The sequence below is a fragment of the Lontra canadensis genome, unplaced genomic scaffold (assembly GCF_010015895.1).
Source record: "Lontra canadensis isolate GAN:19392208 unplaced genomic scaffold, GSC_riverotter_1.0 scaffold2, whole genome shotgun sequence".
In the NCBI taxonomy this organism is placed as follows: domain Eukaryota; kingdom Metazoa; phylum Chordata; class Mammalia; order Carnivora; family Mustelidae; genus Lontra; species Lontra canadensis.
In genome coordinates, this window is record NW_022630996.1 from 16142924 (window position 1) to 16170572 (window position 27649).

Here is a 27649-nt window from a genome sequence, read left to right on the forward strand (position 1 = left end):
GTTCTAAGGACCTAATTTTTTCAACATCTTTGAGATCAGGCCGAAGGGAAGCTGGCCTCCCAGGAGCCCTAGGACAGTCTTCCAGAGCAGCATTCACCTCCCTGTCCCAGCCACCAGCTCTCTAGAGTTTGGAGGACTAATCCTGGAGGGCCCTGTCATTGGTTCTTCCAGGTACCCCCACACCACAGCCCCAGCCCTCCCCAGACGGATGGCGGCCACCCATAGAAAGCACACGCACAACAGCCCAGCCTCCGCGACAGGCCGCACTTTATTTGGAGTTTTCCACGAAAGCGACTCCCAGCAGAGCCGCATGGTATGTGCAAAAGTCCCCCCAGAAAGCTGGGCCTCGCAGTGTGTAAAAAAGGCCCCCCATGGGGCAGAGCTGTGCAACCGTAAAAAAAAAAAAAGAGAGAGAAAGCAGTCCTCCAGGAAGCCTGGCTGGGCAGCTAAAGGTCGCCCAGGGCCAGGCCACGTCCAGCGCTGCTGCTGGGTCTGGGTCTGTTTTCTCCTCTGATTGTGCTTTCTTCTCCAATTCCTGTGGCCACCAGAGGGGCCAGACACAGTCCTTAGCAGCAAGGTGGTCTAGCGGTTTGAGGGTGACCTCTCACACACGCAGACCCCCCCAAGCACATGCTTCCCGCTGGCCTCAGCCCCACCAGAAAACTCGGGGCTTCCCTTCACCCCCTCCCAACCCCTAGCCCACCCTCGTGTCACATTCGATGGGAGGAACACTGCCCTGAGACAGGTGAGGCCCTCCAAGCCCGGGGGGCATGGCGGGGTGGGGAGGCTATGCCGCCCGTCCCACACCCCAGGCAGGTGTTAGTGGTCTGATTCTGCGTGTGCTTCTAGGTGTGGTACTTGCGTGTGTGTTTGTGTGTGTGAGTGCGTTGGCCAGAGGTGGGGGCCGAGGCTGGGGGAGGCACTTCTGGGATTCAGGGCACATTGACTTTGAAGGGGCTTCCAGGGACACTTTCGTCACCCCACTTAACAATGAGGATGTAGTCCCCTTTCTCCTTGACAGTGTAGGTGACGTTGTAGACCCGGTTCCCCATGTGCTTCACGTAGACCTCCTCACATGGGGTCTTGGGCCCGTGCACACCCACCATCATCATATTGGTTCCTGGAGAAGGAGACAGAAAGGGCTGGGTCACCCCAGGGGCCCACGGTCCCTCAGCGACCCCATCTCCCTGTCCCCTGGCCCACCCTGGGACACCACCCCTCTCCTCCCTCAGCATGCCTGCTTTGCTGCAGTCCACAGTGAAGGAGTTCTTCTGGCCCACAAAGGCCTGGGATAGCCCCGGGCCCCGTGTCACCACCTTGCTGGCATCTGAGGAGAACTTAGGGATAGAGCTGTAGCTGGAGCCGCGGCTGGAGGACGACTTGGTCACAGTCTCCACCAGGACCGTGGATGTTTCGTGAAGGCTGTGGCCTCCAGACAGCCGGGGACCTAAGGAACAGAGTTGGGGTAAGCACAGACTGGGGGAGAGGCCTGCCTTCCCCTGAGCTGCAGGCCCTCGGCCCCACGCTGACAGTCCCATGGGCCGTGTCCCCTCTCTTGCTGTGGCACCCAGCGAGCCCAGCTGCGTGCGCCAGCTCCTGCATCCTGAAGTTCTGGGCTTTGGGTGGCTCCAGCCCTCACCCTGGCTTGGCCTGGAAACCCAAGTCACAGGGTAAGAGTCTTGCTTTAAAAAGATCACAGATCTTGGGGCGCCTGGGTGGCTCAGTGGGTTAAGCCTCTGCCTTCGGCTCAGGTCGTGATCCCAGGGTGCTGGGATCGAGCCCTGCATCGGGCTCTCTGCTTGGCGGGGAGCCTGCTTTCTCCTCTCTCTCTGCCTGCCTCTCTGCCTACTTGTGATCTCTCTCTCTCTGTCCAATAAATAAATAAAATCTTTAAAAATAAATAAATAAATGAAAAGATCACAGATCCAACTACTCTACTTCACCCTGCTTCCGAAAGGAAAGCCTGCTTAACTATTTACTGAGTTTTGCTCTCTAGAAACCCAGATACCTAGAAGCCAGGTGGGCAGAAAATCAAGTGACGGGCAACAGTAAAGAGAAGGATTCGATCTTCGAAACTGATTCTCTGTGGCTGCACATACGGAGCGCAGAGTGAGGGCAGACCCGCCTGTTCCTGCTAAGCTGCCCGTGGTTTTTCGCGTCAGACTGTGACTCAATGTGAATGGCCACTGGAGTCATCCAGGCTGGGCCGGAGGGATGCCACCCATCCAGGGCACTCACCTGTGACTTTGGCCTTGAAGGGGCTGCCCACGATGTGCTGGGGGCCACCGTACTTGATAGCAATGAGGTAGTTGCCAGGGGCCATGGGAGTGTAAGTGACCACGTGGCCCTCAGGACACTCCCGACAGTCCAGCTGTACCTTGGAGGGGCCATCGATGGTGACAGACAAAGCCCCTGAGCCCGCGTTCAGGGTGTTGACAATGAACTCTGATGACACGCCTGGGGGTTGGAGGTAGCAAGGCTATAGGCAGGAAGGGCTTGGGGCCCAGGGCTGGGCCAAGCCCCAGGCTCCCACAGCAGACCTCTGCAGGGACTCCGCCCTCCGGGTCAGGGCAGTACAGGACCAGAAGCCGAGCACCCCAATATCCAGCCCTCTTCCCCAGACCCAGACACTCACCAGTAGTGCCTCCCTCAAGCCCAGGACCGTAAGCTGACACCAAGCCCGGGTCCCCAGCCTGGCTCTGCTCCCCAACACGGATCTTGAAGGGACTGCCAGGGATGTGGGCACCGTTGAACTTGACATCAATAGAGTGGACGCCGTTTTCATGGGGGATGAAGCGGATGGCGTGCTTGTCTGTTGGGCAGAGGGCTAGTGAGTAAGCCTTTGTTCTTCCCCCTCCCCATCCCTCAGAAGGGCCTGGCATGGGGGGCAAGACCAGGGCCAGCTCACCGCTGTCCAGCTCAGAGACGTAGCACTCCTCCACTGCGCCCGAGGGCGTGTGCACACGAGCATCGATCACGCCCCGAGCACCATTCAGCTGCACTGCAAAGGACGCCGGCTGGTTCACCCTGAGACCTGTCTCCTGCAGAGGCCACAGAGGGTGCTCAGACTCCTGGAAGTGTCTGGAGCACTGCTCTTGCTGCCCGACTAGCCTAGAGGCTCCCACCCCCTGCTGCCCAGCTCAGGGAGGTGGGAGGCAGGGGCTGGGCCTGTGGCCTTGGCATCTACCTGCCCGGAGGTGGGCCCACCTGACTGTGCTGGGCACAGTGGGGGGATGAGATGACATACCTTGTCCTGGCTGAGGGGTAAGACTTACACCATAAAGCAGGCCAGTGCCTGATCATGCTGTATGGCCCAGAGGCCCAGACGAGGAAGGAAGAGTGGCCTAGATTGGTCCCATTGACCCACCCTGGAGAAGGTGGATCAATGGGAAGGACTGGAAGAAGCACAAGGAGGCCAACTGGGGATGGGAGTATGTGAAGATGAACCTGGGGGTGAGGCATGCTTTCCCCTGCTGAATGTCTCTTCCAAGGCCACTGCTAAGCCCCTGGACACATGGACCTGCCTTTGCTTCCTGCCCAGGTCCTACCCCCGAGCACATACCTGGAGGCTGGTGACGGTGAGGCGGCGAGCGTCATCTGAGAGGGAGGCCACAGGCACCACAAAGGGACTGTCTGGTATGTGCTCATCGTTGAACTTGATGGAGACCTCATAGTCACCTGAGGAGGGAAGGCTGGTCAGCACAGGCCCCTGGACAAGAGATGGGGGTGGCAGCACCTCCGGCCCGCCTCATGCCAGGACAGGCTCGTTGGGTCAGGGCTCAGGTCTAGAGAGGGTCTCCCATCTGCAGCCTCGCGGGGTGGAGGGAGATGGGGCAGAGCAAAAGCAGGCGCCAGGTGAAGGGGGAGTTCTGGGGCCTCTCTCTCTGCTCTGGTTGGCGAGCAGAATCCCAGTCTGAAAGGTTTGGCAGGCTCAGCCTCCCCCTCCCTCATGGACACCTACCTGGTTCCTGGACAACATAGGAGACCCCACAGGAGCCATCTTTTCGGTCCTCAAAGGCGATCTCCGCCTTGCTGGGGCCCTCCACGGCAATGGACAGGCCCCCAGCCCCTGCTTCTCGGGTCCAGATGCTGAACTCAGCTGGGGATAGGGGAGCAGCGCAGAGGCAGCTCGTTAGTACCCTGCCCAGCCCCCTGGCCACCCCGCCACCCCCTGCCTGGCCCCTGCCCCTCACCTGGCACGCCGGCCACCCCTCGCTCTAGTCCAGTGCCTCCAGCCCTCACTTTGTGGGCGCCGCCTTCACCCAGTGGGCCCACAGTGAACTGGAAGGGGCTACCAGGCACATGCTGGCCGCGGTACTTGACAGTGACTGTGTGGGGCCCCATCTCCTGGGGCACGAAGCGCACGCTGTATGCACTGTCTTCTCCCTCGACGATCTCGGCGGCTTCCATCTTGCCTGACGGGCTGGTCACCTGTGCGGTCATGTCCTGAGAACTGGCCTCCCCTGCAGGGAGTGGGGAGCGTCAGGGCAACTGCTTCCGGCCTTGGGCCCTCCCTCCCTCCTCCGCGGAAGCTCCGCTTCTGCCCAGAGCCCCCGCGGCCAGCTGCCGTGCCCTCCCGGTCCTGTCCCGGCCTCTCAGAGGCTCCAGGATGCCCCTGGCCCCGCACAGCCACGCTCACCCTCCTGCTGTCGGGTGATGCTGCCGAAGGAGCCCAGGCGCTCCCGGCCCAGGAAGTCCCCGAAGACGGCAGGGAAGGGGTCGCCCCCAACCTGGGTGGACTCCTCCACCCGCACCTCGCGCTTGGTCTCGCCGCCCCGCGTCTTGCTGATCTCCGTGCGCTCCGTGCGGGTGTAGGTGTGGCTGCTGCGGGTGAAGGTGCGCGTCAGGCGCTCCTGGGCAGACACCATCTGGAACCAGTTTCCTGTGGGACACGGGGCCACCGAGGTGAGCGAGCCAGGACTGCCCTGGGGTGGGCTCTGGGCCCAGCGCCCTCCCTGGAGCCCCACCTCGGCTCTTCCGGGCTCGCACCTGGGATTTTGAGGTTGAGGTCGCAGGTGCTGCCAATGGTGGCGATGGAAGGCGCCTGCCTGCGCCGCGTGATGCTCTCCTTCATGCGGCCCTCGCCGGTCACCTTCACAGTGAACGGGCTTCCTAGAACGGGAGAAGGGGGCCGTCAGCTGGCTCAGACCCCCAGCCTCGTGGCCTCCCCCTGCCCAGCCATCGCCCAGAGCTTACCGGGCACGTGCTTGTCCGCAAACTTGATGTTGATGATGTAGGTGCCGGGCTCAGTGGGGCAGTAGGTGACTTTGCACGTGCCGTCCTCCATGTCCTCACAGTTGATGTCCACCTTGCTGGGGCCTTCAATACTCAGCCCCAGGCCCCCGTAACCTGGCAGGAAGCCAAGGACACCTCTCCCTCAGGCCCTGCCACTCTGCTGTCCCCTCCCCATGCTACAGGCTCTGTCTGGACCAGGGGCCCGACATGTATGATAACCACTAATGACAGCAGGCTCTGCGGGAGGAGGGATAAGCCTGGCACTGAACCAGAAGGCCAGGGCTGGGGCAGTCTGGAAAAGTCCCTCAGTGGGCCTTTTAGGTTCTAGTGAGTAAGGGAGAGTCAGAAACTCAGGACAGCTGGGCTTCCAAACTTGAGAGAGGTGACCTGGAACATGCATTACCCCCTTCCCCTGGAATGTGAATCCCCAGAGACTGGGCCAGGAAGTTCCTGTGGGGGGGGGGGGGAGGTGGGCAGGAAAGTTCCAAGTCCTCATTAGAAGCACCAGCTGAAATGGCGGGGGGGCGGTGGTCCCTGAGGTGAGAAGCACCTGCATTGCGAGTGTCCACGATGAACTCCGCCACCTGGAAGGTTTGTCCCTCGGACAGACCCTTGCCCCAGACGCGCACCTTGCTGGCGTCCCCGATCTCAGATGGCCCCACCAGGATCTTGAAGGGGCTGTTGGTGACATGCTTGCCACTCTTGCGCACGCTTACCACGTGCTCCCCAACTTCCTTGGGGGTGAAGGAGATGCCTGTGGAGGGGGGGTGGTCAGGCACTGGGCCCTGGGCCTGGCAGAGCAGCCCTCCCCCTCCGGCAGCCTTTCCTCACAGCCCGCACTCACCGATGTGGCGGTTGGGCAGGCGCTTTAATAGGCAGGGCTCCTCGTTGCCCGAGGGGGCACGGATGCTGGCGGTCAGCAGGCTCAGATCACTCTCGGTGATCTTCAGGGACACGTCCGTGGAGGTGCCCACGTTCAGCTGTGACGTGCGCATTGAGTCGTCACCTGGTGGGGGAGTTTGACATGTCAGATGGTTAATCACATGGTTTCATGGAACCGAAACACAAGACTGGAGCAGAGGACACAGACTCCTTGGCCGCCATGGGGCTCTGATCAAGTGGCTTAGCCTCTCTAGGCCTGCTCACCTACCAGAAGAGATTAGCAGTACCCTAACTTCTCCAGAGTTACTTCAGTGACCTAATATGAGGTGAGGTGTTTGAAAGCACAGGGGGTGGGCGGATACCTCCCATCTGCTCTAGGGAATGGAGGGCTCCTTGAATTTGTCCAAAGATGACCCCTTACACCCAGAGGGGCCCCCACCCTTTCACCCCAGGTTACATGGACATGCTGGGCTTGCCCTCCCGGCTCGTGGGCCCACCTCTGCCCCACCTGTGATCTTGGCTGTGAAGGGGCTCCCTGGGATATGCTTGTCATCAAAGCGCACGATGATGCTATAGTCTCCGGGCGCCGTGGGTAGGTAGGACACGGTGCAGGTGCCATCCTTGTTGTCCTTGCAGGTGATCTCCGCCTTGGAGGGGCCCTCCACGGCCAGGGACAGACCCCCTGGAGGAGGAGGGAGGGTGAGATCAGAGGTCCTGCCCTCGGCCCTGCACCTGGCCTCCTAGCCCAGCCCTTTGCCTCCAGCTCTCCTCACCTTCCCCAGCGTCCTTGGTGACAATGGTGAAGGTGGCCGGCTTGTTGACCATGCCGTGGCTCAGGCCTGGCCCGTACGCACTGACATGGCGGCTGTTGATGGCGTCCACGTAGAACTGCATGGGACTTCCTGAAGGAGACCGAGAGAAGGGACTGTGTCAGCAGGGCAGACGGGAGCTGCCTGAGCCCACCACAGCCCCTGGACGTTCCTGCAGCTGCCCTGTCTGCCGTGGGGGGCCCGACTGATGAAAGTCTGCCTCCCATAGTGTCTGTATACAGTCGGTGCTCAATGAATGTTTACTGAAAGAAGGCAGGTGAGGACGAAGCCACAGCGGCCTCCTCTCCACCCGGCCCCAACTTACCGGGGATGTGGTTGCCGTCATACTTGATCCCCATGTGGTGCAGGCCTTTCTCGGTGGGCGCGTACCTCACCGTGATGGTGCCGTCCTTGTTGTCGGTGATGTTGGGCCGGGCTGTCTTCCCGGAGGGCATCCGTACCTCCCCTGCGGGGTAGCAGAGTTATGTAAGGGACCCTGTTTTTTCCTAGCAAGCCCCCCACTCCCTACTGCCCCAGGCCCCGAGAGACAGCCCCGAGCAGTGAGAGGAAGCCTGCACTGGGGCAGAGAAGGCTTGAGTCCGAGTTCCAGCTATGCCCAACTTGGCTCTGTGACCCTGGGTAGCTCGCTTCCCCTCTCTGGGCCTGGAGGAGCTGGTTCCTCCCCGGGCTTCCCCAGCCCTCCTGTCTCGGGGCCCCGGACCCGACCTGTGAGTTCCCCTTTCTGCACGGTGAAGGGGATGACCAAGTTGAAGGGCCTCAGCCTGGGCTCCACTGGCTCTGCGGGCGCCACTGGCTCTTCGGTGGCCTGTGGCAGGGGAGAGGAACAGTCATTGCCAGGGACGGCCCGCAGAGCTTGGCCTGAGTCCCAACAGAAGTCCGAGAAAGGGGGGAAAGAACAAGATGGTTCATGGTGAAACCGGAGCGGCAGGCCGCAAGAGAAGAGGTGCCGTGCTCAGCCCGGGGACGCGCCTGCTCCCCAGCATGGCCCCACACCAAGCCCCAGCCCTGGCCACGGAGGACTAGAAGGAAGAAGTGGAACAGCAGCAGGAGGGCGAGGAGCAGCCCGGGCAGGAGGCGGCAGTACCCAGGGTGCGGGGTAGGTGCTGGGCTGGTGCAGCACATCAGAGGGCTCCTCCACGTGGGCCATGGGGTCACACGCCTGGGAGGCAAGGCACGGGGAGCACGGGCTGTGGCAGGCCAGCTCACGCCAGCCCGAGCGCTCAGGAGCTGCCTCCGAGAATGGCCCAGGGACCTGAGACCTTGGGCCGCCCTTGGGGTAGGATGGGTATCTTGTGAGCTTTCCCTCTGGAGGGCTACATCATCCCGCAGGGCCGCCTGGCGGGGGATGTGGGGAATGTCGAGGGACTCTGGGCCCGAGGGTTGGAGAACTACACGGCCAGCTCCTCCAGAGAAAACTGACAGACCACTGGGGAGGCCAGAAAATGGGCTGTGCTCAACTCCCAAGTTGGGAGGCTGTGGGAAACCAAAGGCTTGACTCCAGAACGTTCTGGGCCCAGAATCCATCAGACAGGGGCGGGTTCTGGGATTCCTTGCTGCTGCTAACAGGGCCCATCTCTCCAACCACTGTCCGGGGCCATGGAGCTTACCAGCACGTGGAAGGGGCTGTTGGGGATGTGCTCGCCTCCAAAGCGGATGGTGATGACGTACTTGCCCGGCTCGGGCGCCGTGTAGTAGATGTCAAAGGTACCATCATGGTTCTCCACCACATCCACGTCAAGCTCTGCCCCGTCGGGTGTGGATACTGTGCACGTCACCTTGCCCTTGCCTGCTGCCTTGGCATCCACTGTGATCACGGTCTCCTCCCCGATTTGGATGCGGGGTCCCAGGCAGGCACCTGCCACCCAGAAGAGCCAAGTTGAGGGTCGGTGGGAGCTGTGCCCGGTCCCTCTCCATTCCCAGCTGCCCTCATCACCTCAGCCCACAGTGAGAAGAGAAAGGGCACTCACCCAGACCATGGCCTCCAATGGACACTGGAAACAGAGAAAAGTGTGAGGCCACAGAGCCGTGGGGTGAGGGGTGGGGCGAGGGGAGGGGGGGCAGGGCAGGGGGCCGCTCTGACTGGCAGTCCCCTAGGGACTAGGCCAGGGACCTGGAAGAGCTGTGAGGGGTACAGGACGGTGAGCAGGGGCAGAGCGTGGGGGGCGCACACCCACCTGTGACAAGACACTTGCTGGCATCCCCGGTGGGCAGGGCGTGGATGCGGAAGGGTGAGTAGGGGATCTCGTCGCCACCATACTTGATGGTGATGGTGTACCGACCGCTCATGTCTGGCAGGTAGGACACAGTGTACGTGCCATCCCCATTGTCCCGGATGTTGGCCTTCTTGGGCTTTCCCTCGGGGTCCTGGGAGAGAAGCAGAGGTCAGGCCCTGCCTGTGGCCAAACCCTAGCGGGGGAGACAAGCTACATAGGGACTCACCAGGATCTGGACGGTGAGCAGACCCTCCCCAGCATCTCGGGCGTCAATGGTGAACTCCACAGGCAGGCTGGCAGGGATGCCAGAGGCATTGAGGCCGGGGCCACTGGCCCGTACCTTGCTGGCATCGTGGGCAGGAAGCACCTTGATCTTGAAGGGGCTTGAGGGGCAGAAAGGATGCACAGTTTGCTGGGGGTCTGGGGGGGGGGGAGTCCTCCCCACACACATAAGGAGGGAGGATTCTCTGGGGCAGGGAGAAGGGAACAGACCACATCCTGAGTTTTGTGGGAGGGTCACTTGAGGACGCCCAGGATGGACCCTGAGCATTTCTGCATTCCCCAGGAAGATGCTGGGGTCAGTTTAAAGAGGAGGGTGCCAGGGGCTGCCTTCTCCCCACACCTGTCTTTTCCCAAGGCACTAATTTTGTAGCTATGCGGTGGGAAAGCCTGGGCCAAGGAGAGCCCCAGGGGCTGTGTTACCTCTCTGTGGTGACAGGTAGGGAGCCCCACGGAGGAGCAGGCTGGGGTGACTGAGACCAGCTGAGACCAAGACAGGTGAAAGGGGCACCCCCAGGGCCCTGGCAGGGGCCCGCAAGTATGGCCCCAGGAGGAGGGCCCCCCCAGCTCGGTCACAGCATGGGAGCCCCAAAGTAGTTACCTGCGTGGCACCTCCTGGTCAGCATACTTGACGGCTACCGTGTAGGGCCCATCGGTGGCTGGGGTGTAGTGGACCGTGTGGGTGCCGCCTCCGTTGTCTAGTACCTCCACGGGCTCTGCCACACCTGGGCAAGGGGGGCAGGGTCAGCAGAGCCTCCCAGCACCCCATCCTCCCATCCCTTCTTCTGCCCTGCCCTGACATTCTGTACCTGTGGGACCTAGCACGGCCACGTGCAGCGGAGCTCGGCCAGCTTGGCTGCAGTCCACTGTGAAGGTCTGGGGCACCCGAGCCCTGACGCCGGCCCCCAGCCCTGGCCCCGAGCACTTCACCTTCCCAGGGTCCACCACATCCTTCACCGGCACCCGGAACGGGCTCCCTGCAAGGAGAAGGACATCAGCCCCTGTCCACCTGCCCAGGAGGGTCACAGACACTGAAGAGGCCGGCAGGAGGAGGTCTTCCCGGCCTCCGAAATGCCCCAGGGAGGCCAGACCAACGTGTGCAAACACTTAAGAACTTGCTAAGAAAATGTAAACAGGGACAGATAAACTTGGCTGCAGACTGAGGCTGGGCAAACCTCATTAGCTGAGCCACCCGCCTGGAAGAAGTCCTGCCAATGGGAAGGGTGTAAGCCCGACATTTCACAGGCCTGTACCCCTGGGGCTAATGATACACTATATGTTAATTTTTTTAAAAAGTAATAAAAAAAGTCCTAACTAAAATGCAAAACATGGATTTTAAAAAATAAAATCCACTTCTGGGGTGCCCGGGTGGCTCAAATAAAGTTAGGCGCCTGCCTTCGACTCAGGTCGTGATTCTAGGGTCCTGGAATGGAGCCCCGCATCAGGCTCCCGGCTCACCGGGGAGTCTGCTTCCGCCTCTCCCTCTGCCTCTCCCCTGCTAATGCTCTCGCTCTCTGTCTGTCTGAAATGAGTTGGGAACTGTATTAGCAGCGTGGACGGGAGCTGCTTAGCCCACCACAGCCCCTGGACGGTCCTGCAGTTCTTTCCACACGCACCTGGGATGGGTCGCCCCCCGAAGGTGATGTTGACGTCATAGTCCCCGGCTGTGAAGGGGACGTACTCCACGGTGCAGCTGCCATCTTTGTTGTCCTTGCAGGACATCTTGGCTTCCGAGGGTCCCTCGATGGCTAGGCCGAGGCCTCCAGTGCCCGCTCCCCTGCAAGGTGACACCCTCCTCAGTTCTGCTAGTGACCGTGAGCGAGTGGGGAGAGGGAAGAGCGGCTGAATGGGGGGAGTGGAGGAAGGGGGGCAGGCCGCCAGGGCCCTGCTGAAGAGGGACCAGCTACAGGGGTTGATCTGAGATACTGGGGCAGGAGGGAGCTTAGGGGAGGACAGGTTTGCTCCTGGTCACCCTTGAGAGGGGATTGGCATGAGGTACACACAGGACAGAGGAAAAGGGCAAGGGGCGGAGGTCAGGGTGACCACAGCCTCTGTGTCCGGGCAAGGGGGAGGTTACCTGGTCTCCACGGTGAAGTGGTTGGCCTTGTTGACCAAGCCCCCCTCTAGGCCTGGCCCAAAGGCCCGCACACGGGTGGGGTCACAGCCCTCTGTCACAGCCACTCTGAAGGGGCTCTTGGGCACAGCGACCTCGTCATACAGCACCTCCACCAGATGCACGCCTGGAAGCCAGCCACACGGAGCAGGTCGGGATGTGCACGGCCCCAAGGGTGCAACCGTGCTGGGAGCAGTGTCATCAGATCCCCAGCCCCCCAACCCCCGCCCCACTCCGCCAGGCCCTCACCCTCCTCATAGGCTGTGTATTGCACCCGGTAGGTGCCGTCCCCGTTGTCCGTCACATAGGTGTCTGTCTTGGCCCCCGAGGGGTTGAGCACACGCGCGGTCACGTGGTTCCCACCCATGGCCGTTAGGGATCTGGCATCCACAGTGAATTCGGTGGTCACCTCGCGCAGGACACCTGGGGCCCAGGAGAGGGGCACTCAGTGTGGGGCCAGAGCAGCTCTCCCACGGGCACTCACGCCTCCACTCTACCCAGCTCCCAGACTCTTCCTTCCAGACACCTGCTACTTCCCAGCCTGAGCCCAACCTCCCTCTGCATCCCTGTGTGCTCCAGGCCTGTCTCCCATGGCCCCTGCCTTGTGCCCACCCCCAACCCATGATCCTCTGTTCACCTCAGGTGCCCCATAGCTGCAAGGGTTATGTCTGGGTCTTCTGCCTCCCTGTACCTTACACCCCCATGCCTAGCCATTTCCCTGGGGTATCCGAGCCCTCAGGACTTGACGGCTGCCCCCAAACCCTCCTTTCACCCCCACCGTGGCCCTCCCTAAGCCCTCAGCCCCATTTCCCTCCCCGCTGCTGATGACCATGGCTCCCTCACGGTTCCTCCTCTCACTCACCGTGAGGCTCCACGCCGGGGCCCGAGACCTTGACTCCGCTGGTGTCGACAGCAGGCTGCACGTGGACGCGGGTAGGGAACTTGGGGACGGGGTGCCCGCCGTACTTGATGGTAATGGTGTAGGTGCCAGGGAAGGCGGGGCTGTAGGTGATGTGGTAGGTGCCGTCGGCATTGTTGTGGATCAGGACCTCGGCCTTGACGCCAGCGTCCGACAGGATCTCGATGGTCAGCTCAGCCTCACCCGCCTCTGAGCAGTCCACAGTGAAGGTGGCTGCCTCGCCGGCCTTGCCACGCTCCAGGCCCGGCCCACTGGCCCGCACCTTGCTTGGGTCGAACACAGGCCGGATGGTGGCCTTGAAGGGCGAGCCGGGGATGTGGGCTTCGGCAAATAGGATGTTGATGGTGTACTCGCCCGGCTCCGTGGGCAGGTAGCTGACAGCGCATGAGCCATCGCCGTTGTCCTGGCACTCGATCTTGGCCTCGCAGGGGCCCTCCACGGTCAGCCCCAGGCCGCCTGTGCCAGCCCCCTTGGTGTCAATGGAGAAGGGTGCCGGGGTGCCTACCAGTCCACCCTTGAGACCAGGGCCATAAGCACAGACCTAAAAGAGGAGCACAGATATGATGTTCTTACCTCGGGCCCCTCCCATGCTTGGTTTCCATGGCTCCCCACCCAGCTCTGCCCCTTCAAATGGAGCAACCACCACAGATTGAGTCCTTCTTAGAACAATTCCAGGTGAGGAAGTGCAGGCAGACAGCCCAAATCATTTATCCCTGGAATTCAAACCCAGGTGCGACCAAAGGCCACACTCTTAATAACTACGCTATCTCAGAGGCAGGTCCGGGGCCAGGGGGGGTACCTTGGTATCCCCTTGGTATTCACTCCAGAAACAGGGGCCATCTGGCCTCTGCCCCTGTGACTCCTCCATCTTCCCTGTAAACCCCTGAATCCCAGTTCCCTCCAGCTCCTGTCTCCTCACCTTGGAGGGGTCAGGGGGCAGGACACCCTCCACAGCAAAGGGGCTGCCAGGCACGGGGTGACCATCATAGGTGATGTCCACCTTGTAGGGTCCCTCCTCGGGGGGCATGTAGCGCACAGCCTGGGTTTCAGCTCCGCTCCCGGGCTCCAGCTTGCAGGGGATGGGTCGGCGGGAGGGGGAGGTCATCCGCACATCCAGCTGGCCCTGACCGCCAGCCCCTCGGGTATTCACGGAGAACGCCTGTTCTTGCCCCACAGCCACCTCTGCGGAGAGGGCGAGGGGCACAGTGAACAGGGGCTCCGGCCCACCCCATGATCCCTGTCATTTCCAGGTCCACTCCTGCCCCACTTACTGCTGTTCAGGCCTTGAACTTTGACTTTGCTCAGGTCAAGCGGGGGTGCCACATTCACCACAAAGGGGCTCTTAGGGACAGGGTCCCCACCATAGGTCACTGTCACTGCCATGTTGCCCTGTTGGGTACAAGAGCAGGTCAGAACTGGGTGGCTTAGACAACAGAGCCTGGCAACATGCCCGAGGCCATGGACTCGAGGCTCAGAGGGGCACAGCCATAGCACAGGGGTGGCAGGAAAGGGGCCAACACTCAGAAGTGGCCCTCGGAGACTGGAGGAAGGAGATGCAGGACCCTGTCAGCCAGGATGGGTGAGGCAGGGAAGGGGTGGGACGCACCTGCTGGACAGCTGTGTACTTGACAGTGTAGGAGTAGTCATGGTTGTCAATGATTTCAAAGTCCCGCACAGCCTCACCCTTGGCGGCCCCAGCAAAGTGCACATCCAGCTTGGCCTTGCCAGCTCCCTTGGTCAGCACCGTGAAGTGAGTGGGCTTCCCAACTTCCACACCTGGGGGGACCCAGCCGAGATGGTGGTGAGGGTCTGGTGGACACGCAGCCCCAACTCCAGCCCAGCCCGGCCCGGCCCCTGCCCAGACACCTACCCGTACGGTTCAGCCCAGGGCCCTCAGCCTTGACCTTGCTGGCATCATGGGATGGGTCCACCTTAATATGGAAGGGGCTGGCAGGGATCTCCTGGATGGAAGAAAGATTTGGTGAGGGTAGGCAAAGGCAGCTTCTGAAAAAGCCCTCCGCTTTGTGCCTTCTAAGGCACACTGCCTGCACACAAGAAGGGCTTGAGCGATGGTTGTGATCTTGTCCGTAAATGACAGCATGTCAAGCCACTGGCTGAGACTTGGAGGGTGCAGGCTGCCGATGATTGCCAAAAGCCAAGGTAGGGTACCTTGTTGGCAAACAACACCATGATGGTGTAGTGGCCGGCTCCTGGGGGCGTGTACTTGACTGTGAAGGTGTCATTGTCGTTCTTGATGATGTCAAAGTCGATGTCAGCTTCTGCAGGGCCCACGACACCGGGGGCACATTTGATGCCAATACTCACATCACCTGAGGGGCGGCAGGCACGAGGCCATGAGTGAGGTCCCAACAGCCCCCACCCCCACTTAATTAGTCCCACTTGAACTCTGCCCAGAAACAGGATCTAGCCAGAGCAGGTACCCCACCAACACAGACCCACGCAGACCCTGCCTGGGACCCCACCCCAGGCCGCACACACCCGTCCCCAGCCACAGCCCGGCGCACCTTGCCCAGCCTCACTGCAGTCCACCGTGAAGTAGGTGGGCTCGTTGGCCTTGAGGCCCGTCTTCTCCACACCTGGGCCATACACCTTCACCCGCTCAGGGTGACTGCCTTCTCCCACGTTCACCTGTGGGGAGAGGGTCCATGCTCAGCACACTGCCCCTCCCACAAGGTCTCTTTCCCCAGCACTACCAGCCTAGCCCTGGGACCAGTCTTGGCCTCCGTGGGTGGAGAGTGTTGACAAGGACCCAGGGACAACCAGCATCTCCTGCCCAGGCCTCCACCCTCCCTCTGGGACCCCAGGGTCAAGGGGCAGGGTAGGAGGACACACCCGGAAGGGGCTCTTGGGCACGTTGACACCTCCCCAGGAGACGATGATGGTGTGTTTGATGGGCTTGGTGGGCACATAGGAGCAGCGGAAGGTGCCGTCACCATTGGGGATAACCGTGATGTTGACAGGGCAGCCGTCAGCGTCCTGTGGGCAACACCAAGCAGAGTCTCAGGGTGCTAAGGCCTCCTCAGAGCACTGGCGCCCTCTGCTGGCCTCAGGCCGCCCTCCTTACTCATCGCCGAACGCTGCTCGCAGCAGACCTTAGGCCAAGAGAGCCCAGGGACAGAGCACACCCAGGGAGCCTGGAATCTGTCTGGAAACCATCTAGGCCCCCTCACCTCCCAGCCTAGGCAGCTGAAAGGTGTTAGTAGGCTAGAGGCTGGGCTAAATCCACGTTTCTAAAGTTGAACAATGAACACTTTAAAGAAAAATCATCCTCTTGGACCCAAGAATACATTCATTAACTTTAGGGGTTGGTGGACACCGGTTTGAGGAACTGATCTGGGAAGCCGATGTCTGAATCAAATCATCTTTCAAATGAAAAATTATTAGTGCAACCAAATACACTTTTGGTAAAATATGTTAAGATTATCATCAGAAAACACACAATTTTCAGTTTTGCATAGTTCTCCTGGATCCACGAGAGTCAGTCCTGAGATGTTACAGTTTCCTCTGCCTCTCACCTGCCCCCACCCTCCCAGGGCTCCTGCCCAGGACAGTGGGGGGTGACAGGGCTGGGCGGTGCCCCACCTGGGCATACAGGTTCAGGTCTCCCTTGCCAGCGGCACGGGCATCAATGGTGAACTCTGCAGGCTTGTCCACGATGCAGCCAGTGGGCTCCAGGCCAGGCCCAAAGGCCTTCACCTGTGCAGGGGGAGGAGCAGAAAGCTAGGACAGGGACTGGAGGAGGGCCCCCTGGCCCCATCCCGGGCCCACATGCAGGTCCCCAACCGCACCTTGTCTGGGAAGCAGTCGGGCACGGCCGGCTGGATGTGGGCAATGAAGGGCGAGTCTTGGATGTCCTCATCATCACAGATGACATGCACGGCATATTCCCCGGGCTCTGTGGGCCAGTACCTCACATCACAGGAGCCATCCCCCTTGTCATCACACTCGATCTTGGCCTGTGAGGGCCCCTCAATGGAGAAGCCTGTGTGCAAGGTAGGGAAGATCAGAGGCCATGAGAGGCAGCTCGGACACTCCCATCACTCCCTCCGTCGCCCCAGTGTCCCACTGATGCTACCCAGCATTCCCACCTCCTGTGCCCCCATTCACTTCCCACGTCCCTCCAATATACCACTCCCCAGCATTCGCACCTGCTACAATCCAGCCACTTACCCAGTGTCCCCACCTCCGTACCGATGGCCTCCACCACAAAATCGGCCGACTTGCCCACCTGGCCCGTTTTTAGGCCGGGACCCCAGGCCCGAACCTTCTGTGTTCCTGCCTCTGGGCTCACCTGTACCTCAAAGGGGCTGGGCAAAGAGGAATCTGGCGTCCATGCTAGGAAGTACCTCTACTAGAGGTACCACCCTCCCCTCAGAGTACCAGGTAGCCCCTCGTCCTCCTCCCACCCCGTTAGGGCCCAGACAGGAAGGCACGGGGTGCATGGCTTACCTGCGGGGGATGGCATAGCCACCCCATGTGATGGTCACCACGTACTTCCCAGGCACCACTGGGTAGTACTCACACTCGAACACACCATCCCCGGCCTCCCGCACCTTCACCGGCTCCTCTGTGCCCTCTGAGGAGATGGGGGGAAGAGAAGGGGGTCAGAGTTCCTCAGTCCCCTCAAGGAGCCCTGGGGACCCAGGCCTAGCCTGAGGGCACTGCTACTAGGGGGCAGAGCTGAAGCTCAGGCAGAGATCACATGTCCTCCCTCTGCACAACCCCCAGGGTAGCATGGAGGGGCGAGAGGATCCTTCCCGGCTTGTAGTCGGGAAACTGGTGCAAGAGAAGAGACAATGTGCCTAAGACTCCATGGTGCCTTTGGTCAGCCTCTTTTTGGAGTCTCTCCAGGGTGGCAGGCATGGTGCTGGCCATCACTGCCCTCAGGTAGTCAGACCCACTGACCAGATTTCCTCCCTGCTCTCCCACTCCCCAGTCCTGGACCCTGGTACTCACTTGGCCCCTTGACTGTGACCTTGAGCTCCCCGCTGCCAGCACCCTTCGTGAACACCTTGAAGTCTGCCACCTCTTTCACACGCACACCCTTGGGCTGCAGGCCCCGCCCCGAGGCACGGCAGGCATTGGGGTTACAGGCTGGGGGTTCGAGAGAGAAGATCAGGGTTGCTGAGGGGCCTGAGATAGAGCCTCAGCCTCTCACCACTCCTCCCCCCCACCTCCCTGGGCATAGTCTCCCTGACATCCTCAAAGGCATGGGCTCGGGCCTCATGCTGTCCGCCTTCTGGAGCCCCTGACACAACTGGGGCCTTTGGGAGCCATGCCGGGACAGGGAGCCAGCTATAAGAAACCGTCCCCGCTGGGCTTCTCAGAGTCAGTGTTGCCTGGGACAAACACATGGCAGAGCCTGGGCAGAGAGGGGGGCAAAGAGAGCTAGGGGAAGGCCCCCAAACCACCCAAGGGCACCCACCCACAGCCACCTGAGCCTTCCCAGTCAGACCCTCCACAGCAGCTTTAGGACTAAGTCATGCCCCAAAACATTATGCAAGGCCCCAGAACAGGAGACACCAACGAAACAGGGAGCCTGCCACAGATCACAGGCAAGGCATGGAGATCAACCTGCCACAGAAGACTACCAATGGCAATGAACCCAAATCTCGCTGCTAAACACGGGCCAAAGAATGGCAATCTCAGCCTGCCACGGAACATAAACTGGACTCAAACCCCTGGTGGGGGGGCTGGCATGGGGCACAGGCAATGGCATGGAACCTGGGGCCTGCACAGAATGCCATGGAAGGGGGGCAGTTCCACACTGCCTGGGCCCTGTCCCCCAGCACAGGTGAGGCGGGTCACCTATGGCCACGCCGACCCCACCTCTCCCGGATAGTACCACCACCTTCTCAGCCTGGGGGAGGATGGGCATGGAGCGGTCGACTGGCAACAAAGGTTCTGAGCGGCAGGGAGAGAACCGAGTGGCAGAAGTCCCCACCTGAGGCCTGTCGCATATGCCTCTGCAACCGTCCCAAGGTGGTCCCTGTCTGACAAGCTTTGCTGTGGTCTCCTGGATCTCCAGGGGTAGTGTGTGGAGAGATGATGCGGGCGAGGCCTCTCCAGATCTACGCCTCCCCCTCCCCCCCACCATGGCTTCTCTACCTATTTCAAAGGTTCAGCTCTCCCGTCCCATCCCTGGATTTGCTCCTTTCTCCCATAAGCACTCCGACCCAGAATTTGGTGGCAGTTCTATGTCCTGGCCTCAGTGAGCAGGACTATGGGGATGAAGGGCCTTTACCTTCTGCCACGTGGACAGGGAAAGGGCTGCGGGTGATGGGGGCACCGGCGAAGGCCACGTGCACAGTGTGGGGCCCCTCCATCACAGGTCTGTATGTGCATCGGAATGTGCTGTCACCCTTGTCCTCCAGGGCTACCTCCACTGTGTCCCGCCGGCCCTGCGGGTCCACGATCACCACGGCAACATCACCAGTCCCAGCCCCTGCCAGGAATAAAGAGGCTGTTAGCACCCCTACTCCGGGCACACAGAGCTCCCCTGCCCTGGGCCCACCCAACCCCCTCTGCCCCAGGTCCCCATCGATGTCACCCCATGTGGTCACGGACTGCCAGGCCGCCACCTTGCTGGGGCCCGTCCTTACCTGCTGTGTAGATGTCAAAGTAGGTGGGTTTATTGGCCACATTGCCCACAGGCTCCAGGCCAGGGCCACGGGCTGACACCTTGTTGGCATCCCCCAGGGCCATGGCCACATTCACCTCAAAGGGGCTGCGTTCGATGTTCTGGCCGGCAAAGAGCACAGTCACCTGGGGACAGGGCGCAAGCTTCAGCTTCTTGGGGAAAGCACCTCTGAGAGGGGGTGGGCAGGCAGAGCGGAGCCAAGGTTGGGGAGAGGTGGGCCTCTGGGTGTGCTGGGGGGAGGGATGGTGCAAACTGTGGGGAGGGGGGTCCACTCAGCCAAAGGTAAGCATGTGACTGGAATGGGGAGGGTCTGCTGGGAGCTACCTTGTGCAGCCCAGCGACCTTGGGCACATAGGAGACCGCGTAGGTGCGGTTCTTGTCATTGTTGGGAACCACCTTGGCCTATTGGGAAAGAAAAAGATTGGAAGTCACAGTGGCCGTAGCCCCTCCTGCCTCCACAGTGCCTGGCGCCCCCCATGGCGACGCCTCCCCGAGTCCCCAGCACAACAGCGAGTGCTGGTAGCCAACTCCAGGCCATCCCTGTTAGCCTGTGGTCTCTGGCTCCAAGCCCATGCCAATCCCTCCTGTCCCCAGAGGCTCTCCATACCTCCTCAGTGTGGCCCTCGGGGTCCTCGATATAGACCAGTACCTCTCCCACGCCGGCATCCACCGTCTGCACGGTGAAGTGGGCGGGCTGCAGCACAGTATTGCCGTGGGGCTCGATGCCTGAAGGGCAGAAGGCAGGGCCGGGGTACTTAGGGCACTCCACCCTAGGGTGTCCCCAGCCACCCAAGAAGATGGTCAGGGGGCTCAGCACCTACCAGGCCCATAGGCGATGGCCTTCTTAGGGTTCAGCTGCTTGGAGCGAACAGGGGCCCCAGGTTTGAGTTTGGCCTTGGGGAACTGGGACAGGTAAGTCATGACAGAATGCTCATCCACATTGGGGTCCACAATCTCCTCGGGGGCAATCACCTGCCACAGGGAGGAAGGGGGTTAGAGGGTGCCCTTGGCCTAGCAACCTTGCTTCTCTCCCATGGCCTGACTGGGCCTCCTCAGAGACCCAACATGCATCCGGGGCCCTCTGGCCCTCTACTCTCCCCCCACCCCATCTGCTCATGTACCTGGGGCACCCCGAGCCAGTCGTCCGCCTGCTGCATGGCCTCCCGGGCGTTCTGCACGGGCTGGTTGGGATCCCAGGCCTCCCAGTCGGGGCAGAGGCCTGGAGAGATGGCAGAAGGAGATGACGATTACGGGGGAGCAGCCAGCCAGAATGCAGAGCATCTGCACATCCGAGAGTCTCACACGCTACAGAGTCACACCCACGACCACGCGGCTTGAGGCCCCTGACAGGCCAGGTTCCTGCTGACCCCTTATGTTTGGGTCCATCGGCTGGGATGCCCATCACTGTTGAGAGGCACACACCCCCCCCCCCGCAACCCCGAGCACCAACAATGAGGCCTTTCTGCCTTGGCTGACGCAGCCTGGCACCGGCCCTGCCAGACAGCCTCCTGGCTGCCCAGGTCTCAGCACAGACCCTGTGAGGACTCCCCCTCATCCCAGCTGCCCCGGGAGTGCATAGGGGAGGTCAGAGGCCCCATCCTGCACATGCCCTGGACCTGTCCCCCCAGAAGGCCTTCTCACAGCCGGCCTCAAGTCCTAGAGTCCCAGGCACTTCCCACATCAGCTTTAGGGCAAGAGACACCCTCTCCTTCCTCACTGAGCACTTGGGGAAACTGAGGCACTTAAGGGCATGTTTTCAGAGAATGGGTTCTCTTCTCTGGCCAGCCAAGACCCATTCCTCCTGATGGGAAGAATGCTAAGGTGGCTCCAGATCACTCCTGTCGAGGGGTGCAGAGGTGAGGGGGTGCTTGGTCTGGGCCAGAGCTGGAGAAGAGGTGATGCTCACTGGTTGGGAGGGGGCCGGCTCAAAGGCTGGAATCCATGACCGCCGGAACAGCTGAGCTCACTGCTGGCGGCCTCACCAGCTGTGGGCAATGGCTCAGCAGCTGGGAATGCTTCCCAAGTGGCTAGTGGCCCCACTTCCCGCCCCCTGCTCCCAGGCTGACCCTAGGCTGGGGGAGGACTCTCCCAAGGGGCTAGTAGCTCAGCTGATCCAGCCGAGTTAGAAGATGACCTATCTGCTTGGGAGGTGACGGTCAGAGACAGAGCTGCCTGTGGGGCAGGGCACTATTCTGTGATGCCTCCGTATCCTCGTGGGCCCTGAGCTGCCCCCACCTGACTAGGCCAGGGCCTACAGTGAGAGAGGGCAGGGCCGGGCCACTGGCCACCAGGGGGTGCCCCACCAGCCTCGGCTCCCCCTCAATTGTCTCTTGGGGTCTCACAAAGAAGAACCAGGGTTGAGCTCCTGGCCTTCTTGCTACAAGTTCTACCACACTTCTGTTCTCTCAGCTCAGCAGAAATGGTACCCCTGTGGCAAAGTACGAAGCTCATGGAGGAGGAAGCTGAGGCCTTGGGCTCTAGCTTGGTTCTGCCACAAATAAGCTGTGTGATCTTGGACGAGTCACTGGCCCTCTCTGGACCTCAGTGTCCCTGTCTGTAAAAGGAGGAACGCTGAACCTTTCACTGCAGCTACGGGATCTGACACTACCCGTCACGAAGGGCCTGACACCAGCAAGGACTCTCGGCTGGAGCAGGGGGCAAGCCCCCCAGGCGCTCCGACTCCCCCAGCCCTGACACCACCACTCCGACAAGCACATGCCTCACCACCACCAGCAAAGGGCTCCATGATGGGCCTGCCGGCCCACTCACCAGGGGCACAGTTGTCTACCAGGGCACCCAGAGCCTTGCCGTCCTGCCAGTCGCGGTTGAAGTTGGTGATGGGCAGCTGAGGCACCTTGTTCTGGATCCAGCCGAGCAGACGCTGTTTGGGGGTCTGCTTGCGGGCATCCTCGTCATCCTCGTCTTCCCACATGGGCATGGAGATGGAGTAGTGCAGGATCAGCGTCCAGATGAGACCAAGGATGAGCTTCAGGTTCCCATCCACGATGGCCTTGCTGTCTGCAGAGCGGAGAGGACAGCGGGGCTCAGCAAGGGCGCTGCCCTCCACAGCTCGGCTCCCGAAGCTGCCCTTAGAGCCCTGGGGGCTTGGGGGCAAGGGGCCGGAACGCCTGATTCTGGAAACTGCCCTCTTCTCTGCCTACCAAAGTCTCACCCTCTGAGGAGGCCGGACCCAGAAGCCTAACATTGCCTGGTCCCTCCCTTCTCAGTGAGGCTGCTTCCCAATGTGCTCCCGCAACAGGTACTTTCACCTGTGGGACACAGGCCTCCATCAGCCTGCAGGCACCTGGGAGATTATCAGGGATTGTAAGCCTCCTGGGGGCAGAACACTGTTTTGTTTCACTTTTTAACAGTTTTCTTAAGGTATGCTTGCCACCCAGCGAACTGCCCATATTCGAGTACACAACTGTACATGCCCCTAACGATATCACCACGTCATAAACATACCCATCTCTCCCCAAATTTCCTCACACGAGACCCTTTGTGATCCCTCCGGCTGCCCCTTCTTGTCCCTCCTTCCCAAGCAACAAGTGGTCCGCCCTTGGTTACTATGGATTCATCTGCATTTTCTGGAGTTTTATACAAATGGGATCCTATAGTATGTGCTCTTTTTGTCTGGCTTCTTTCACACTAGATAGTATTTTATTACTCTATGCTCAGCTGTATTTATTTATTTATCAGTATTTACTTATACTCAATAAATACTGGTTGAATGGATGCATATCTTAAAAACTTAATTTGGAGGGGAATAAAGCTGACCTGGTTCCAGCCAAACTCTCCTCTGAACACCGTAAAAGGTGTTTGGAACAAAGTTCGGGAAGGAGGGAGGGGGTACAGTGCAAACTCGGGTAAGGCTTGAAAATCATGTTTTTAAATGCTGGGGCCGGTGGGTTTCATACGAGCCAGAAGAATGTCACCCATGTGGACTTAAGTCTGGGAAGCTCAGACTCCCCACCCATCCCCTCCTTGGGGGAATGCTAGAACCCACTCCCCAAGATCTGGGGGACCTAGTTCTCCTTCCACAGTCAGAAAGAAAGATCCAGGAGCCAAGGTAGACTAGAGCATAGATCTTTGCAAACCAGCTTATATGTAAGGACAATGCAGGACTGAAATCGTCAGCTTCCCTGAACACCACTTAGGAGCGGGCGGGGGCGGGGAGAGTCAGCCTTGTTTACTGGTGTTGCCTGAGAGATAGGGGGGGGGGGGGGGGGCCCCCCCCCCCCCCCGCCCCTTAACACATCTTTTCCTTCTCCTCTGGATATTGGGAGAAAGCAGCTAGGAGACCAAAGGCCTGTGGAACTCCAGAGTCCCCCACCCCACCCCCCCCGCCAACACCCCCCTCCCCCGGGAGGGAGAATCTCAGCCTGTGTGTCCCTCTGGCCCCCAGCTCTAGCCCCCTTGGCTCCCCCACCCTTTCACTGATTCATCCTTCCTTCCCCGGCAGCTCCCCAGCCCGCCCCCACTCCCACCCTGGCTCGGCCGCAGCACAATGGTTTGGCAGCTTTCAGATTCCATGACACACTCCCTCTCGGCCTCCCGGTGCTCCGGCGGCGCTCTCACAAACACACGGCCCGCAAGACTTTCACACAGTCTTGACACCCAGTGCCCCGCCACCTCTCACCACCCCGACAGCCTCCAAAGCCAGTGCGCACACACCCGGGAGCATTTCTTGCAAACTGGGGCCAGGTTTCTGGGAGGGAGGCCCTGAGGTTGCTGGGGTGGGAGGGGGTGTCATTCATATTTGCTTCAGGGAGAAGTTTCTCCCCAGGAACTGGCCCTGGGCCAAACAGCAAGTGGTCCACTTTGGCGTGAGGCAGGAGAGGGGCCTGGAGTCTCGCTCAGAAGCAATGACCTTCCCCTCCCTACCCGCCCCCGCCCCCCAGGCCAGGCAGGAGAGGGGAGCTCCAACCAAGCCAGGAGTCCTCCCTCACACCCGGAGCCACCACTTTGTCTCCGGCCTGGGGACACCCCCAAGGGTGTGGGAGGAACCTGACAGCCAGTCCCCGAGGCCACCCCAGGCCTCAAGTGGAGAGGGAGGAGAGAGGGCCTGGGAGAGGGAGGGGCCGGCACAGCTGCTGCCCCCTCCAGCCCCTCCCTCAGCTGTTGGCTCTAGAAGGAATAGCAACTGTGGAACAGCTGTGGCACAGAGCTCATTAGGCCTCTTTGTTTGGAGGGGCGAGGGGGTGGTGGGGGCCGGGTCGGGGTACGGGGGTAAGGGCACACAGCTCGTCAACCTAGGCTGAGCACCCCTTCCTCAGGTGGACTTCTTGGCTCCCAGATCCCAGGCTAGTCCTAGAAAGATAAGTGGGGAGTCTTTTTGACCCCCTCCCGGGTGCCCAGATGCTCCATTTCAGTCCTGAGACAATGCCCAGCGGAGCCCCCCCACCCCCCCACCCCCCCGGCCAGTCCCTTCCCACCACTACGTGGGCCAGAGAGAACCAGAAGAAGCAGAATGCCACCCCTGATGGGGAATCCCTTTACATCTCCCCGCAGGGCTGAGCAGCCCCACTGCCGGTGCCCCCTCCCCCCTCACTTAGCCTCAGGCCCGGCCCCGAATTGCTGACAGCTTATCTCATCAGTGCGAGTCAGCCACTTGGCCCAAATGGGGAACAGTTCCCCTTCCTCTCAGCGGGAACGGAGGAGTGTCCCTCCCACCCCCAAACCATCTTTTGCTTCTTCCCCCTCTACTCTGAGCCGGCCTCTCCACACTTGAGCCAAGGGGCCCAAGCCAGGCACCGTCATGGGGGAGGGGAGAGGTGTGCTTAGGAAGGATGAGGCCTGGAGAGGGGCCCGCCACCCCCGCAGTGGGGAAGGGAGGGGAAGGCTGCAGTTTCCTATAAAGTCCTGGTAAGGCCCCAGGCACCCCCCTTGAGACCCCACCTGGGACAGTCAGTCCCGTCATCAAATCCCAGCATTCAGGGGGGATGACAGCCCCAGAGCGGACTTGTCTCTGACTTCCCCCACACACTGTCTGATGCCCCCCAAACACACACACACTCATGCATCCCTCAGCCCCACTACAAACACCAGGGCCCCCTCCCCCACCCCCTGTCCTCAGGCTTGTCCTTCTGGAAAGCTCAGAGACATCTGCTGTGTCACGGAGGCAGGGCTATTTCCAGGCCAGAGAGGGTGGGGTGAGGGGGCAGTATTGGGGCAGGAGGGGTAAGGCCTAGAGAAGGGACTGGACAGGGCAAAGGGCCCCGGACTGACTTCAGCTGCTAATTCAGGAGGCCTCGAGATGCCCTGACGGAGAGTGGGGGTGGACAGACATTCAATTATCTAGAGAAGTCTCTGGGGTACCCTGGTGGGGGAAGGCACCTGACCCTGTGTGAATCTCCTCTCCTGGGGCCCTGGGATGCACCCCAAGGGGCCCTTTCTTATAAATCACAGCAAGACTAGGAAGAGCTCACCACAGGGTGAGAGGTAGGGGGTCTTCCCAGGGGTAGAGGGTAAGGGTCTTCCTAGGTTTCAATCGAGCAGGGAGCACCGCGGGGCTGGAAGGGGAGGAGCAGCCTCGGGCCACTCAGAGCCACCCTTAGATCCCCCGCTGGGCTTGGAAGCCTGGAGTGCCTCCCCACCCCCACCAGCACTGATACACCTTCCAAATCTGGTTACACTCAATGACTTCCTCCCTTCTACAGGCCTTCTCCTCCCTCCCCTCAACCCAGACGGTTAGCTGCAGCCAATCCGGGCCTAGGGGGTGGGCTGGGGCCTGGCACGGACTTGGGGGAGCACCCTCCCAGGCAGGCTGAAGCAGGAGGTGGACAGGCAGGGGTTAAGATTCTCTGCACTCGCTCAGTGCCTTTTTAGGTTTCTGAGGCTGGGCCCGGCCTGCCCCGGCCCAGGGGCCTGAACCCAGCTGCTGAGCACATGCCTACAGAGGGCCCCCAGCCCCATGCCTGCCTGGTCACCAGCTCTCCCTCTGCCTCCCAGCCCTTGGATGCGCAGTGGTTGGGACCTGTCTTCAGCCGGGTCCTTCCCCTGTGGAGGTGCTGGGAGGCAAAGAAGCTATTTGTTTTGTTTAGGGAGTAGACACCCCCAGGAATCAGTAATTGGGCACCGACCCTGTCTTCTCAAGCATGGGCTGGGATGGCCCAATGGCAAGAAAGGGGACAATGAGTCAGTCGGGTTGATGGGAGTGTGTGCGGGAAGGCTGAGCTGGAGGACTTAGGAACGGTAAGGTCGGGACCCCCGGCACCTGGACACCCCTGGACGCTGCTATAGGGACAGACCTGTGTGCAGCAGTGCCCTTGTGGCCTGCGTGGATGGGTGGGGAAGCAAGCCAGGGCCAGCGACCTGTCCCTGTCTCCCTCTGCTCCATTTCAGCTCCCCGCGCCCACCTACCCCCTGTGTCCGCCGCCCCCACGGGCCTGCCCATCCTCGGGGCAGGTCCCCCTCCCCCCCGTGCACGCGCCCTGCTCGCCCGCACTGACCGATGGACACGAGCTTGATGTGCTCGCGCTCGAGGAACTCGAGGGCCACGGACACGTTCTCCAGCTTCATCTGGCGGAAGTTGGGGCGCGGGTGGAACTTGCGGTACATGCGCTTCTGGCTGAGCACCTCGAGCAGCGCGATGAGGCGCAGCCCGTCGCTGAGGTCGCGCTGCAGGTCGGTCAGGCGCTTGCCCACGCACTTGAGGTGCTCGTTGCACCAGCGCGTGAACGTGTTCTGCTGGATCTTCTTCCACGGCGCGTCCTCCGCCAGGTCCTTCTCCGTGGACGGCATGTCGTCCACCTCGTCGCCCAGGCCGAGGCCCGCGGCCTCGGAGTAGCCGTTGTTGTTCATCATGCTGGCGCGGGGCTGGGGCGGGGACTGGGCTGCCTGCTGGGCCGGGGCTGAGCTCGGGCCGGGTCGCTGTCGGGGCGCTGTCGGGGCGCGACCGCGGGATACGCTGCTCTGCGCTGCGCTATCAACTTCTCTTGCGCTCTGGCTGGCGGGACTCGGCGGGCCTCCTCCGCTCCTCGGTCGCGCTCTCTCTTTCTCTCCTTCTCTCTCCCTCCGGGGGCGGAGCGGTGCTCGGGAAGTGCGGGCCGGGCCGGGACGGGGGGTTTAAGAAGCCCCCGGGGCCGCGGCCCCCCCACGCCGCGCTTGCGGCCCCCGAGTCCACGTCAGAGCGCCGGCCTCCCAGGAATGCCGCCCGGCCCGCGGGTGGGGGCCGCGCCGAGCGGGCGGGCCCCGCCTCCTGCCTCCCCTCCCCCACGCGGTCCCGGTGGTGGCGGGAGGGGTTCGGGCCCCCCTACCCCCGCTCTGGCCTGGGTCTGCGGCCCAGGCGGGGCTCGGTCCCCGCGCCACTGCCGCGCTGTGGACGTGGATCGCAGAGATGGAAGGCGAGGGGTGAAAGCACGCAGTACCCCCAAACTAAGCATTGCCCCGGGCGAGATGAAATACACCCCTTTCAGAGGCTCTGGAACCAAAGAGATAAATGGGGAAACTGAGGCCAGTGGTTGGAACCAAACACACTGAACTAGTGTTGACAGACTTTTCTGGATGAATTGGTGG

At 61.2% G+C, this 27649-nt stretch overlaps 1 protein-coding gene across 2 annotated transcripts; it reads right to left on the bottom strand.

Annotated features, from left to right (window-relative positions):
• Positions 1–590: 590 nt before the first annotated feature.
• On the bottom strand, positions 591–27275 carry FLNC (filamin C). 2 transcript variants are annotated; one of them, XM_032869591.1, is made up of 48 exons: positions 26584–27275; positions 21902–22150; positions 20254–20351; positions 19954–20104; positions 19740–19858; positions 19457–19534; positions 19095–19257; positions 18737–18937; positions 17449–17586; positions 16942–17068; positions 16663–16799; positions 16281–16474; positions 16075–16188; positions 15325–15468; positions 14997–15120; positions 14641–14801; positions 14342–14432; positions 14078–14247; positions 13743–13860; positions 13391–13653; positions 12415–13012; positions 11802–11975; positions 11517–11679; positions 11056–11216; positions 10249–10416; positions 10041–10164; positions 9387–9543; positions 9122–9311; positions 8915–8938; positions 8555–8802; positions 8032–8106; positions 7653–7752; positions 7252–7392; positions 6891–7019; positions 6626–6799; positions 6080–6241; positions 5786–5989; positions 5197–5349; positions 4990–5112; positions 4640–4882; positions 4194–4463; positions 3962–4099; positions 3563–3678; positions 2909–3041; positions 2636–2812; positions 2239–2457; positions 1238–1447; positions 591–1120 (listed from the first exon to the last, which is right to left on the bottom strand). In XM_032869591.1, the coding sequence occupies exons 1-48, from the start codon at positions 26936–26938 to the stop codon at positions 933–935; spliced, it is 8157 nt and encodes a 2718-aa protein (XP_032725482.1). In that variant the 5' UTR covers positions 26939–27275; the 3' UTR covers positions 591–932. The 2 variants fall into 2 exon arrangements, with proteins under 2 accessions (XP_032725482.1, XP_032725473.1); XM_032869582.1 differs by lacking the exon at positions 8032–8106 and having other exon boundaries at positions 26584–27274.
• Between the last annotated feature and the right edge of the window lie 374 nt (positions 27276–27649).